Source organism: Scophthalmus maximus, chromosome 17 (assembly GCF_022379125.1).
Source record: "Scophthalmus maximus strain ysfricsl-2021 chromosome 17, ASM2237912v1, whole genome shotgun sequence".
In the NCBI taxonomy this organism is placed as follows: Eukaryota; Metazoa; Chordata; class Actinopteri; order Pleuronectiformes; family Scophthalmidae; genus Scophthalmus; species Scophthalmus maximus.
Window position 1 is genome coordinate 8662802 of NC_061531.1, and position 16087 is coordinate 8678888.

The 16087-nt window shown below is 42.9% G+C and overlaps 1 protein-coding gene across 5 annotated transcripts; it reads left to right on the top strand.

The window, feature by feature from the left end:
- Window positions 1–1203: 1203 nt before the first annotated feature.
- Window positions 1204–9519, top strand: pecam1a (platelet and endothelial cell adhesion molecule 1a). Of its 5 annotated transcripts, none has more exons than XM_035615621.2 (15): window positions 1204–1417; window positions 1521–1544; window positions 2878–3171; window positions 3808–4104; window positions 4194–4454; window positions 4548–4829; window positions 5294–5593; window positions 5680–5961; window positions 6120–6252; window positions 6390–6457; window positions 6614–6667; window positions 7136–7216; window positions 7313–7369; window positions 7942–7964; window positions 9089–9519. In XM_035615621.2, the coding sequence occupies exons 1-15, from the start codon at window positions 1204–1206 to the stop codon at window positions 9296–9298; spliced, it is 2580 nt and encodes an 859-aa protein (XP_035471514.2). In that variant the 3' UTR covers window positions 9299–9519. The 5 variants fall into 5 exon arrangements, 3 of the variants coding, with proteins under 3 accessions (XP_035471514.2, XP_035471515.2, XP_035471516.2); XM_035615622.2 differs by having other exon boundaries at window positions 9092–9519; XM_035615623.2 differs by lacking the exon at window positions 6614–6667.
- The last annotated feature ends 6568 nt before the right edge of the window (window positions 9520–16087 follow it).

Here is a 16087-nt window from a genome sequence, read left to right on the forward strand (position 1 = left end):
TGACTATGGGGAACTATGCAGATAGGGCTGCAGAACATGAGGGTTTCCAAGCATCGGTTATTTTGGTTGATCTTCAGCACCTCTCAGTGGTCGTAGCTAAGGATTGCAAGACGTTGCACGCTGCATGTATTCATCTGGATTCCAGATGCAAATGCAACCACCTGCTCAATATTAAAATATTTGCAAAGTTTTGCACCTGTGACAACAGAAGTTATAACCAGTTGCAGTTACTATGGTATTGCCTGTGATATTTGGGGAAATGCATGGACTGATTGCTGTCCAAGGGGGAAAGGATTTTTATTCGGCCAAGGAAACATCCATGCTAAATACAATATTTGTTGTGAGGTTAAAAACCTGTCACAATAACACTATCTATACCTTCTCAATCTGATTTCTCATTGACTGGATTGTAGATGGAGTCTTAATCTGACTTTCTCTTATGTTGTGAATTTCTCTACCAAAAATCTCCCCAAAAAGTGTACATCATGTATAAATCATCAATACACACTCTATAGTTAGAGCTTGGCAGTTGCTTAGATCTTAGTTTGTAGCCTATGAATGATTCAGTGGCTCCATCATAGTTTCCTCTCACAGTTTTAAACAGTTTTAAAAAGAGGGTACCGAGCGCCGGAGAGAGGATTGAGCACGGGGTACGAGGTGGTGCTGTCAAAACCGCGTGTGTTTTGATTATGGTTAATATTGGATAAGAGACTGCATCATTGCTCAGCAGGAATCTCTGCAGCTCAGTAAAGAAACTGCAGATGATATTAACTATTCAAAAGGTGGGCCTGTGGGCCGAGCAACGCAGAGCACAGCCTTTTAGGTTAATGCATGATTCCTGATGAGTTTGTTGTTTTGGTTGGTCCAGCTCGAAAAGCAACCGTCTAATCTCTCGTATTACCAAGCAGTTAGGTAAAGCTCTTGATGAGCGTCATTCATAATGAGGTGTTGGATCGAATTGAACTGAGAGAACTGAACTGAACATGCTGAGAGAAAAGTGGGGCGGTTACATGGTCAGAAAGAATGTAAAAGGCTCTCAACACTGTTGAAATTTCTCCTCCGTGGCAGACTAATAAAAACAATGCGAATGCTGGACTCCTGAGGAAGTAGCAGCCATTTCCTGGTCAGTCAAGCAGCACAAGGAGCATGTACGATAAGAAGAGGAACGCCCCCCCCCCCCCCCCCCCCCCCCTGCCTGACAAAATGAACGCAATGAACGAGTTTATCTTCCTCAAACTCCACCTCTCCCTTCCTACTGCCCTCCCCTGTCCTTCTGACTGCCCTCTGTTGCCCCTGCCTCGTCGTCCCACTGCAGCTGTACCTCAATTGTACGGCGGTGACCCACCATCGCTCAGGATGGACTCCAGACCCCCCAACCCGCTGCTGCTCGGGCTTCTCACCAGCCTCCTGCACTTCTGTAAGGACCCACTGATGTGCCGCTTCAAAAAGATGAAGGCTTTTTCATAAAATCACACCTAATCTCCTGATTCACTTCTGTTCCTTCTTTATTCCAAATACAGCACGGTGTGCCGGAGGAGAGTCATGTAAGTATCACACACAATGCTCCACCGCACGTCAGATCTTTGGTCCAGGGTTCCTCCAGCACGGAGACAGTTTGAGGTTATCCAGTCCTTGTTGTATTAGACAAGAGAGCTATTTATACCTCACACGGTTATTTTTTGCATAAAATCGGCCTTGTATAATGCACTCCTGGCCTCCTTGACAGTTTCGAGTTTTTAATGAGATTCATTGAAGCTATTTCTGGTTGTCACAGGTGACGCTGGGTATTGCGCACACGTTGGCAGGAGTTTGCATCTGTAATCGTTTTTCCAACAACATCCACTTGAACTAAATCATTAATGTCCTCTCTCTCTGCTCTGTTTGCATCCGGATAACCTAGCGTTACTAATGGTTAGTCATATATATAGATAGAAAAATTGATAAATAATACAGTTTTGGATGTGAAGTGTTGCTATAGATGAGAAAAATGACACTCTCATGTCCGTCCGTCCAATAAGGCTACAGCCAGCAGCTGGTTAGCTTAGCTTAGCATAAAAACTGGGGGAAGCATCTGACTTTCTTGGGGCAATGTCTTAAGCTGACATAACAGCACCTCCGAAGCTCTCTAATCGGTCTTGTTGTGAACTTGAGGTTGCAAGTAACAATCAGAGTCAAACCAAGTAATAATCCCTATAAAAAGTGTGAATTACCATTATTACGTTTGATTTAGTGTATTTCCATGAATGGAACTGCTCATTGGAAATTGCAATACCTGCATGTGTTCTTTGACAAAGTCATCTGCTGAACTCAGGGTCGACCACCATTTTCCAAGAGCTTTGAAAGCTTTGTGAAATAAAAAGTTAAAAAGAATTTAATTTAAAAAAAGTATTTGGTGGGGCCTGAGTTCAGATTATTTTCTCAAAGTACAAGATGTCTTCAGTCTACATATACTCTTTGTGAAGTGGCTGAGTAAGCCCAGTCCGTCTCTTCTGTATACATCAGTGAGCCCGGTGCCCAAACGAACAGCAGCACTTGGAGGACGTGGACTAAGTGATTGTTTCGAAGCTGTTGTGGCAGGTTACACTGTGTTGTTGTTCCTGAGGTTGAGCAGAAGAGCGATAAATCAACACCGCTCTCCCAGGGGGGGAAAGGGTCAGACGCTGTTTGTTGAAGCCTTCTCCTTCCTTCAGCAGCTGCTGCTCGCCGTGCTGCAGATGGAGGGCAACGGAGCGACTTCACCTTTACTGTAGAAGCAAAAGAACCCACTGACTCTTGAATTGTATTACCGCTTTTGTTTGGGTTTTGCATAAGGGAGGAGTGAAATTATTCCCTTCTTATATGTATGTGCATGTTTGTGTGTCTGTGTGGAACCTGCAGCATACATTATAGACGCCGTTGGCCTTACAATCCTACCCAGCAGCACAGTGCCGAGCGGGACCCCGGTGACCATACAGTGCCAGGTCCGCGTCAGTCATGACGGCATCCCACACCCGACTCATACTTTCCAGCTGACGCAGGACGACATTGCCATCCACACCTCTACCACCACAGGAGACAAGATCGTATACGAACTCAACCCGGCCAGGGCGGCCGACTCCGGGAGTTATGAATGTCAGGTCACAGTCAAAGACAAGAGCAAAACCAGCTTCAGCCAAAAACTCGACGTCACAGGTAAAGCTGGAGATGGGGGTCAACTTATGCCTGTAAGACCAAACTAGTGATATTTTTTTCCCCCAATAATTCATATTACTGCATACCATGTTTCACGGCATGATAGAAGATGCTTCATGCTGTAAAGAACCATTTTCAGAGACCTTCACTTGATCATCAATCACACTAAACATTAAACTAAACACAAGTAATGGTTTCATAATTATAAAAGTTTTGAGCGGAGACCATTTTTAAAACACTGTCTTGGTATCTTGTTCATTGATTCTCCCAACATTAGCCAATGTTATATTCACTGTCACTGATCTGAAAATTTCCTGACCTTTGTAATTTCTTGCATTAGACATGTTGCATTACAGCCGCTGACATTCATTCATTTTGCATGTTAGAATTTCTTTAACCCAAAAGAGAAGAAAAAAATATCTTGACTCAAAACAAACTTATTTATTTACAATTCTTGTTTTTGCGGCCTTACGTTGTGTCTTTTTGGCAATATAAGGCTTTTACACAACTAACTGTGGTTACTTCTTCATACCCAGGCAGCTTATGAATGTGTTCTGTTATATCTGAACAGCCAGTATCAGTATGTAAAATAATGGCTTTGCTTTCCGCTGTCCTATTGGGTTTTCCTCTCCTCAGGCCTGCAGACCCCCATTCTGTATCTGAATAAGACGACATTGTACGAGGGTGATACCTTCATAGCCACCTGCAGTGCCTTGGATGAGAAAGGATCCCTCATATTCCGTTTTTTCCGGAGATTTAGAACCGAAGAGCCTCAGAAGATGAAGCAGGTAGCATCCAATGGGAACTCAACAGAGACCAAGCTGGTCCTGAGACAGGTTGGAGACTACTTCCTGTACTGCGACTACGAGATCAGTTTGGCTTCTGGGACAAGACGCTCCAACCAGAGCAATGAAGTTCAAGTGATAGTCAGAGGTGATTAGGAGAAATGTTAGGTCCACCAGAAAATATCACATTGCATGAGGAAGGATATGTGATTGACTCTCCTGACTTTTGTCTTGCAGGACTCCACATTTCCCCGGTCATGAATGTGCTGCCATCCCCACATGTCTACGAGGGTGACCTAATGGAGGTGGTCTGCAAAGTGGTGAATTCACTGAAAAATGTTGACGTTTTCCTGACGAGGGACAGGAGGATCCTCAAGAAGGCCGCGGTCAGCCTCAGTCATCGTTTCAGAGCACAAGAGGGCGACTCCGGGGAGCTTGTGTGTAAGGCAGAGTGGGGCAATCTGCAGAAAGAAACCTACCAAGTTATCACAGTCAAAGGCAAGTAACGGATATATTAAATTCCAATATGGCATTAAATACCCTCTTATCTTATAATAATAATACTTAGTATTTGTCATCTGACCCGAACAGAGCTGTTTTCAAAGCCTCGCCTGACTGTGGAGCCCGTGGACATATTTGAGGGAGAACGCTTCACACTGAACTGCTCTGTCTTGGTTTACGTACCTGAGAGGATCAGCAATGAATCCATGAAGTTCTCCATCTACAAAGACAGCGTCATGGTCACCCCTTCAGAGACATACATTACTGTGGCACATCCAAGTAAAAATGGCAACTACACCTGTAAAGCCCAGGCTGCGTCGCTCGCTCACAGCTTCGTCAAAGAGAGCCCCACGCTTGTTGTTAAAGCCAAAGGTAAGTTGGGATTCTGAAATGAAATGTCTTTCAGCAGGTCCATCACTTTGACTGAAACAACACACTCAATATTTACCGTATGGATTTGGAAATTCATGGTTCCCAGGTGATGAAGTTTTACTCGAGAGCCGCGGCAAGGTTTTTATTGAACTATCAGGATTATCTAGAAATATGGTTGTGACATAGATATTCCTCTAAGGATGAATTGTAATCACTTTGATGGTCGTGACTTTTCATCCACCGCTACCATCAGTCCTTTATTCCTCAGACCAACACCAAGTGCTTTTGTTATTTAAGCGACGTAGGTGCTTGGCAGTAAAATTGCAACCACCGTGTCAGTCTTTAACTAGCAAATGACACTTGTTGTGTGGAGCTTGGCAACGCTTCACGATGGTTGTACGATAGGGGCTGGCCCTTGGTTTTGATTAACTGTGTCTTATTGGCTGATTGTCTTTATCCCCCAGTTCTCGTCTCAAGACCCGTGCTGAGCGTGGTGGGGGCTACGCTTGTATTGGGCAAGCGCTTCCAGCTGCTCTGTCGCAGTGACGATGGCACTCTGCCCATCATTTACTCCCTACACGGCCCCGAAGGGCTAATTGGACGCAGGGCGGTGAGCAAACCAGGGGAGCAAGCCATCTTTAACTCCTCCGCCATCTTTAAGAGCACACAGCTAAACAACTTCATGTGCCACGCGAAAAACAGCCAACACAAGCCCCCCATGGTCGGATCAGTGCTGCAGCTGCTCCATTCAACCAACATCATAGGTGTGTAGCATGCAGGAGCAAAGGCAATCAGTTGAACTGATATAAAAAACCTTTTGCAAGACTCATAAAGATTTTACTCTCTGCAGAGCCCGTGTCAAAACCAGTGTTAACAATAGTCCCCAACATGGGGGACATCTCTGAGGGGCAGGACTTGACCCTCACCTGCTCTGTCCAGAGAGGAACTACTCCCATCAGCTTCACCTGGTATCACACTGAGACAGAGGGCCCTATCGCAGCGAAGAACTCAAAGAAACTGGAAGCATCGCACTTCATACGCAACGTCGAGGGACAGCACAAAGGGGGATACTACTGCGTGTGCACCAACGCAGCTAACGAAACCAAACAGAGTCACACGGCCGTGATAAAAGGTGTGTTTTAATCTGCAGTCAGTGGTGATGTTCACGTGTGTGTTCTTCTTCTTCATTTTTGAAAAGTACCCGTCAAAAACACATTTTCAATGCTGTTTTGTTTTTGACGTTAAATTGTGATATAACTCAGACCCATTTGTACATTTGATTCATTACAGTGAGGTTGGCTGGCTGGAAGAAAGGGCTCATCGCAGTCTTCTGCATCCTGCTAGTGCTGGCCTTGGTCCTCGTTGTCGCCTTTAAAACACGTCTCCTGCATTTTAAAAGGAAGCGAACGGGCGAGCTGTCAGTGTGAGTTAGTGTTGCGCTTGTCCTTATCGAAAAATCTGTTTTTAAAGGTGAGGTAATGAGTTACAAGGAGTGCGGCGACGCCCACAGAGCTTCCTGTTTTAAAAAACTGATTGTGTTTTGTGTCCACCTCGTCTCAGGAAGTCAGCCAGCACCAAAGTTGAGCGGCTGAGTCTCACCCAGGCAGAGGTCAACGAGGCTGCAAACGGTAAAGTCTCTGCTACCGTAACAAATGAGCAAACAATGCTTGAGTGACCAAATTTTTAATTTGTTTTCTTTTTCACTGTTATTTTTTAACCATTCAAGCAGTGATATAGATTAGACCGATTCAACAGCTCGTGCTGTTTTTGTCCTCTCTGTGTAGTCACACCAGGCATTATGGGAAAAAGTGTTTGGAGTGAACATGTGTCAGGCTCTGGTGAGTAGGCTGTAGAGACAAATTGTTTTTAATGCATATTCTTATTAAATGAGGAGTCTGGTATTGTTTTTCTTACTGTCAACCAATCCAATGAAAAGATCAAAACTTTCTGACTTCACCACCCTGTCTGTGATCATCAGCCCTAAGCATATTGGATCCTCCTGATGACAAAAACCTGTAGAATTTGTCACAATTTAAAAAATATATATAAATCAGTCATTTCCTAAAAAGCTGGGCGCTGGAGTGTTCAGCAAATGTTACTCTCCCAGAAAAAATAATGTATTTGTTGGGGACTACTTGACTAATATACATTTGGTGTGCTAACAGTTATTACAACAGTGTATGTGGGATGTATATATATTTTTTCAAGCCATGTCTTCTATATATAATTTCAGTTGGGTTTTTTTAATAATGTGAAATACAATGAAGATTTTGTTTGCTAATGCTGGCCACTGTTTTGTGCTGCAGAGTCCGATGACCAGAACAGTGAGACTGCTACAGAACCTCAGTACACAGAGGTGAAGACCGGACAGGCAGATCCTAATAGAGGTGAAACTGCCTCTGATTTATTTATTTTTTTCAAAACCATAAAATCGGATCTTAAAAAACGTTGCCTGAAACATATTGGTGTTTGCTCCTCGTCAGCTCCAGTGAAGAAGGGCACGGACACGGTGTACAGCGAAGTGAGGAACTCCAAGCAAGGTACGGCAAACATCCTGCTCTTCATTCAAATCCCTCTCCCTCCTATACAGTGAGAGAAATCAGGCCACTTGCTGACATTTGGGGAAAAAATGCACCAGGAAACCGGATCAGCTCCGATTGTAAACATCTGCATTGTTGGTGAAAGAATGTCCCATGAAAACAGTAGGCCCATTCGCCAGGTGTCCACTTCCTGCTTTCATCAAAGAGAACTTCCTGTTCCAACAATCAGAGTCAAACAGCGGGTACATCCGTTGAGACTGAGCGAGCAACGTGCTCCATTGTTTGTTCCTCCAGAGGGAAACTCTTGTCCATTGTTCAGTCATTGGCTCCTGACAACTCCGGGCTGTTTTCACGTCACCCGATGACGCAGCAGAAGTGACGGAGAACAAATATCTGGTTTGAATTGTGTGTTCTAACGATAAACCTTCTCATAGGAAAAGACTATTAGCATGTATATGATTGTATGTAATGTGATGAGCTTTCCATTGGAGTGCTGATGAGTTTGCAAGCCCTTAATTATTACTCAGACTCCTTTTGTTTCCTGAGCTTGTCCTTTGGCTTTGTTTTTGCAGGTGTTCCGGAGCAGACTGATGGTGTAAGTAACAGCACACACACATATCATGCATGCAGTGCATGCATATAATACAATAGGTGTGCGCACACACACACACACACACACACACACACACAAACTCATGTATCTGTTATGTCTTTGCTCAGAGTGACATCTCATGGACAGACACAGTACAATAAACTAACTGACGCGGTGTCAGTTTTTATTTTTTGTAGACAGGTAACTGAAAGTAATGTATTCCAAATAGTGAGACACAATCAGGAAATGTCCTCCAAATAATCGTTTGATTTGATTTTATTATGTTCATGTATGTTCCACTGGATAGATTTACAAAATAAGAAATAGGACATTCAGATTTGTGTAAATATATATATATATATATATATATATATATATATATATATATATATATATATATATATATATATATATATATATATATATTTCAGGAAAGCCTTCATTAAAAAGTGTACTTGAAAGATGATTTTGTAGGTGGGAGGATCTAACAAAAGTCACTATCCAGCTGCATTATGGGATATGTAGTGGTAGCTGCAGTATAGTTTTTTGCTGCTTGAATATTACTATTAAAGGTTAGGCACTAAAAGTAATCCCAGGCTCTGCTGCTATAATATTGATCGTCTGTAAGTCCCTCATCAAGTGCAACACAAGCCACTGTTGTCTTTTAGTCAGCTCACAACAGATGTATACATACTAGCATGCGCTGATTACAGGCAAGCATACTATTCAACATACAGTATATGAAGAGTATAGGTCGCAGCAATAAATCAATCAATGATTAATACACATTTACTTGGGTTGAAATGGAGAATTTTCAAGGAAATTCCTTTTGAAAGTAACGACTGTTTCTTTTCTTCCCCAGTAAACCTTCAGTATACTTTCAGTTAAGACTCAATTTTCATTATTAGGAACACTCACTACTTTGTTCATTTCTGCTCAAGGTGAACAAGTATGATATGATCAATCGCAGATAGTTAATTATGAGCAGCCAGTCTGCCATGCTGATTAATACAGGCAACAGTGTCATGTAGTAATATTGTAGCCAGTATCAGTTTCAGTGATCCAGTACAAATTACAGTCATCTCTCTTTACATGAGCCTCATATTTCATTGTTTGACCCCAATCAGCAGGGATCAGTAGAATATGCAGAGCTGAATCATGACACGGATCACCGCAATGACCACGGTGGCCAGGGTGACCAGGCTGACCACAATGACCACAATGACCACAATGACCAGGGTGACCAGGGTGGCGATGGCAACCATGGCGACGACTCTGTCCAGCATGGCGAGATTGACAACAGTGTTGACACCCACACTGCTGACCATGGAGAATGAAAACATGACCCAAAGCCAGATTGATGACTGAACAACAAGAATATTTATTCCCTTATTTATCCAGCTCTTTAATGCAGCTGGAGCCTTTTGCGCTGAAACAACCCAAAGAATTTACATGTAATTACACACTGGACTTTTTTGTAAAGCTTCGCAAAGAATGTCCCGTACTGTAAATTCACTTGCTTTGCTTTGGAGGGCAAATAAAATCTTTTTGTAAACTCTCTCGCCTTCCTTCACCCGTGGTTTTCAGGCTAAGACCCAGAGAGGATGAATCTATATCCTGTCATAGATAAGATAAGTCTTTGAAGTCAGCATAGCAGTGATTATAACCTACATTTACACCAACCCTGTTTAAACCACTAGAGGACAGACTTCAGGCGGCGCTGCATGGAAACTTAGTGCCATCTGCTTGTGATCTCCTTTAATGTGAGAAGGGCTTTCACTGTGTTGTCACCGCCCCAGGCGATATCAGTTTCCTTTCACATTATCTAAGATTTAATTGAATGATGTAACATGAAATTATTCAAGGTCTTCATATACATAGTGCTGGCATTTTCAGCAGGTGATTCTCAAAAGACACACAACCTGACATCAGAGGAAGAGACTGTGTAATTATAAAGACTTTAGACGCTGGGACCAGAGAGTGTTTGGTCATTTTGCATTAAAAAATGACTTTGAAAAAGAATGATGGTCGAAAACATTTTGTAGATCAATATCTACTGACACTACAAATAAGCACATGCTTAATTCCAAAGTTTGTTGCTAATCAGCATTTGGAAACCTGTAAAAAACAATTTGCTTGAGAAATTCAACTTGTACATGACTATAATGTGTTATAACAGATTTTGGTGTGAAAAAAAACAGGATCCAAATCGATAGTAACTATATTTACAACACTTATGAGAGAAGAAAAATGGAGGTCTATTACAATGTTTCAAGCGTCAAAAGGTAAATGCGAAAATGACAGAGATGGAGGGCGGGGGGGCAGAACACCAATGACAATTATAATGAGAGAGGTATGGCTAGTAATAGTAGTATATGGAGGTCAGTACATTGTATGTCTAAACAATGTAGTACTAATCCACATAAGCCGTGACTGTGCGTCAGCATGTACAATACTATGTTCCAGAAACAATGGAAAATGGAATTCAAACATTATTAATTTCACTATTTAAAGCTTTGCTTTTTTTTCTACTGCGACATCAGCCTACTGCAGTGTAAACAGCCTACTGGCCAAACATGGCTGTCCAGATTTATACGGTTTTCTTTATTGCTAGTGTCACATAAACCCCGTCGACTCGAATTGATTTCCAGGATTTCACCTCAGGTTATTGATTGTATTTTTACAGTTTATTTAGCTTCAAAATTCTGTGTCCTCTTTCAGAGTCCTGCATTATGTCAAAAGTGCCTCATCATTTTTTTTTTCATCATCTTTCCACCTGCCAGCAGGTGAACCGGGGGCAAGCTCGGCGGCAACTGCTCTCAGTTGGATTACGAGGATCTGCTTTCCGACAGGAAGCTCTCGGGAGCATTGAGCAGCAGAACAAATCCATGGGAATCTGTGACACCTGACACCAGAGCTTACACCGGCAGCCTGACCAACAGCACGCTTTCATCGCCGTTCTTAACACGGACCAACGAATAGAAAGGCCCTGTAGATGAAGTGTTCATCTTCATTACCTTTCCCCCCCCCCCCCCCCGCCATCTGTCCATGCTCGTGTGTATGTGTCGTCTGCGCCAGTTCACAGAACTGTCTGTTCTGTGAACAGACAGTTCTGAACACTATTCCTGCAGGCCCCCCGCCCGCGCTCTCATCTGCCAACTGATGTGTGCGCTTCTTGGCCTTCGGATATGGCTTCGGCTCTCAGGTGCCAAAATGAAAACGTATTCCTGCCGGACAGAACTGGGTTTCGGTACGCTCATGGTTTATCAACCACACATTAATCACAGCACAATCTGAGCAGCAGTGGTCAGACACACAGAAGAGGACACTCTGTGACACGGATATCAGATCTGTATGCTATACAGTGTCTTTACAAATAGGCTACTGGGTATAATTAGTCAAATCTCAACCTGCACTGGTTTTATGTTTTTAAAATGTATGTGACCAAGAAACAAAACCACAAAATCGGTAAACACAGTGTTTGCTACCAAACTGTGTGTGAAATGTGCAGGTCAGAGGAAGAGAGCTCCGAGGCGCATTGCTGGGGGTCATTTTGCTGCACTGCACACTTTGCCCATGGATGGTGCTGTTCTGTCGTCAGATCATATCCACTCCGTCAGGGGGAAGGATGGTTGATTTACTACCGTTCCCTAAATCATGTGGTGTGAGGTCATGTGCCTTGACAGACCTTAGGTATTTGTATTACAAGACCGCCAGAAAGTAATGCAGTCACACGGTCGTTGCTTATGGAGGCAGGATGGTAAGTAAGGAAACGGGATACAGTATGTCAAGAGTGATAGCTAAGTCTCATGGGCGCAGTACGGTCGTCTGTCCACTCTTTAGTATTACTCCTACACTGTTCATGTCTCCGCCACGTAACCTGATCCCGCCCCGTATGTATCTGGAGCACGACTCCTGAACTGCCATTGGCTGCTGCGCTAAAATTAGCATATTGCCCCCTGTGAAATGCATTCTGGGAATATCCTGTCTTTGACTTGGCCTTATGGGGCCAGTGCTGCTTGCGGTCTTCAGATGCAGCAATGAGGTCATCTTGAAGGCCTCATCTCTCTTCGTCCTGCACAGGGACAGTTCTGTCGCAGAGCTCTTCTTGGCCACCAATAAGTTATCCTAAACTTATGTGGACATATTTGCACTTCTCAGTGATGTTATTTTACACAGAAATTAAAGTTCTCTGTACTTGTGAGAGGTTTGTATTGGTTGGATTCCACCGAGTTTAGGACCCTACCTAACCTAATCCTACTGCTGCTGAAGACCAGAGCGAACCTTCATGATTGACCATATCTCAACATGTATATGCCTCCTACTTGAGCAACACACCGCATTGCTGTTCATCGGAAAAAACGAAACAGCAGCAGTGGTTCTGCACGGGGGAGGCAGCTGCTCTAAAAGAACAGCATAGCAGTCGCCTTCTACACGGACGAGAACAACGTGTGTGGTGGAAAATCCTATAATAAAAACTCACAAACAATTGTCACACTAACAATTGTGTGAGCACATTCATCAAACAAAGTATCCGACTGTGAGCACGGACTGTATCTACAGTATGCGGTGTGGCCACCACGATATCAAAGAATGAAACTCGTGATTGTTAACTTTACCGTCTGCTTCCACTGTGGCAATGTGCTGGTGCACTGTGGTGATGTGAAGGAATTTTACCCCAAGGTTGGTAAAAGTTAAGGCCGAGTTGTCTCTACACATCGTCCTAAAGGTCTGCCACGGTGTGCACACGTCCTAATACGGAGCCTGTCACTGCAGCTTGTTTTAAAGATTGTAAATGGACTTGAAAGCCTGAAAACAAAATTCGTCGGTATGATATTTTTAGTTTTTATCCCTGTTATACATTTGTCAACTCGATTCCAGAGATTCAATTATCTTTATACTTGTAGTATTACCACTCTTCCATTAATACATTCTTTTAAATCAAGGTGGTCCAAACAGATGAGGAGGATTCTGTCTTTTCAGTAGATCAGTGCAATATACTTGTTTTTTTAAACAATCTCCTGCCTCTCTCCATTAAAAAAGATATTACAGTCAGTAAAAAAGTGGTAATTATTGTTTCTGATATCCATCCATCCCTTAGATATACCTGTTATCCTAGAGGGGGCCCGAGGCCAATGCCAGTGTCAGCGGTGCAAGATGCAGGTTACACTCTGGTCGTCGGTCGATCGCGTGGGCTGACGTGTAGAGACAAACAACCGTTCAAACTCACATTCACACCTGTGGGCAAAAAGAAGCTGCTTATCAACCTAACTTGCATGTCTTGGGACTGTGGGAGGAAGCTGAAATACCTGGAGGAGACTCACATCCTGCAGACTCCACGCAGGCAGGAGCCACCCAGGTCAAATCCAGAGAGACGACAGTACTGAGCACTGCAGCACCATGCTGCCTCGACGCTTCTTAATTTGTTTTAAAATATGAATCGGTCTACACAATATGCAAACCATGACCTCGATTCAATGGCAAGCCCTAAAAATAAAAAATAATTTGATATCCGCAGAGCTATTTATCAGGACTGTGGTATTTCATGGCCCATTTTTCTTTCCGCGTAGCACGCTCCTGGTACAACGCTCATTAAAGAGTTGTGCTGGGACATTGCATATGGAAATACTGCAGTAAAGAACATCTCAGGTCTGAAGTCATGTGAATAATAAATGCATGTAACTGACTTGTAAAGGTGTTAGTTTCATGCTGTTATGCGGAGGGAATAGAAAATGACCAAGAGGTAATCGTCAGTTTTGAAGCTGCCCTCACTTAGAGAGGCGACAGGCAACATCAGTTTTAAAATCATAATGACAGGTTTATTCAAAAAGTTGTCTATTTCCACTTTCACTTACGTGCATGCATAAAATATATGTTTTATTCTTGTCATTGACAAGCTGCCACAGGCCTCTGTGCTGTATGAAGGCTGCAGGCTAAAGGCAGCCCAGGCACGCCATCATATGAATGTGACACTTCATTGTCCTTCATATACTAAGTAAAGGGTAGACTTAGAAAGTCAACCTGTTTGATGTCCTCTGTCTTAAATTGTGTAAGCTCTCCCAGATCCAGGAAATTAATTCACCACAACCTTGTGTGCAAACTGGTAAGAGCGCACAGCAGCATGCGGAGGAGGTTCGCTGGTGGACACACATCCTTCATCAATCACTGACCGCTTCCCGACTGAAACGCATGCCCTCATTGTGCAATCAGGCATCAACAAATTATGTACAATTTTTGACCTCTGACCTCCTTTTCCATGGACGCAGGCCTGAGCCAGGGTAACCCTATCCTCACACAAACAGCCAGCCAGCCTTGGTCCTTCTCCCACTCCCCTCTGTGCTAAGTCTGAGCCCTCCTGCTCTCACGGTGTGTCCCGGACAGCTGCAGCTCCTGTTTACTGCCTATAACTCTTAGCGCCGCAGCGTTCTTCACACTTGGTCAATGTCAGCAATAGCGTCCCTCTGTGGGGCAGAAGCTTTTATCCCAGGTCTTCAATTGACCCACTGGATGGCAAACTAATAGCTATTCTGAACGGTCTGTAAAAGCTTTGATCCTTCTCATGGGACATTTTATTCACAGTTGTACTGGAAGCCTTTTTTTAAATTTTGGGACACTGGCAAATACGACAGTGTTTATGAGGAGTCATTCAGTGGCTGCGTGGGCTCAAACGCCCGCCCCTGTTCTTATGTCAACATTTATATAAACAATTCTATTTCTCTTGGGACAAAAAACACATTAACACTCCCAGTGGGCATCCTGCAGAGTCCATTCACCCCCACCAGTCTGCACCTGTTACTGCCTAGGCCGGCATAATAGCTGTGATAGTAATTTATGATTATGATGAATTGAAAATAGGTTTTATTTGAGATTACATTTAGACAAATTTCATTTAATCCCTCCGGATTAATTTCCAAAAGTGTTGAACCTCATCAATTGTTTTTTGTTTCCCCCGCAAAATAACTTTAAGAAAGCTCTTCCAGACCCACAGAAGATAGTATATCACTCTTTTCACAGGCTGAGCAGTTCACCTCACTGCAAATAAACTAATCATAGAAAGCCCCCCTTGAAACTATTCAAATTATGTTTAAGTGATGCAAAAAAATGACTCTGTTGTTTTGTAGTTTAAATGCAGCACATTGCCTTTATTTCCAGTCATATAAGATGAGGTTGTATCTTTGTGTCCATTATTTGTCAGTTTGTTTTATATTTCAAAATTGATGAACATTATTTGGATAAAAGCAGGATTTACGTTCCACCATCAAGTCATTGGCCCAAGTGCTCAACGCACTGCACCTTGGGAACACATGCCAACAGACAAAATGCAGGCAAACTCAGAAAACCTCTTTATCGATTTGATAACACATGTGCTGCAAAGGGCTGTCAATGTTGTAATAACCCAAAACAAACTTACATTTAGTAGACTTCATAACTTCAAAAGTCAAAAAGAATTGAACATGAGTTCCAGCACATCTCTGTATATTATGAGGTCAAATGTGTTGTTGCAAGAAATATAACTCATGTCTCATGACTTCACTTACAGAAATCACCACTGACATATTTCCACCATTGCATAATGGAGTTGAATATATTTTTTACATTAAGTACAAACATGGTCCAAGTTTGTATATAAAATGTACAAAGACTGTAAAAAGATTAAAAGTATCTGTAAGGCAACTCTCTGACATCGTAAAGTCAATCGTAATTGACTCTGTATGCTTTTCATTTCAAATATAAAGAAATGTAAATCATATCACACTAGAAAACATATATTATTTGGCATAATGTTAAAGAAATGCATACAAGAACTCAGTCAGTCAGTGGTAATGAATATAGGCAAATTCCCGTGGAAACTATGTGCTCATGACTGGGAGTGTCCAGAGGCATGGGAACCATGAGGGCCAGTTGGCAGTCGGGCTCATTTTCAACAGCAAATGGCGGAATAGCTTAGTGGCAAAAATACCGATGGGCACCACGGCTCTATGAAAGTTACCTGGATATGAGTATCCTCTGAATGTCTTTGCCATTAAAACAGAAGGAGAAAGCCTCAGTTAAGCCTCAGTTGTGATCCTCTGCAGACACATACACGGACATGTCCACGGACACGTACACAGACAGCTGCCGTCACC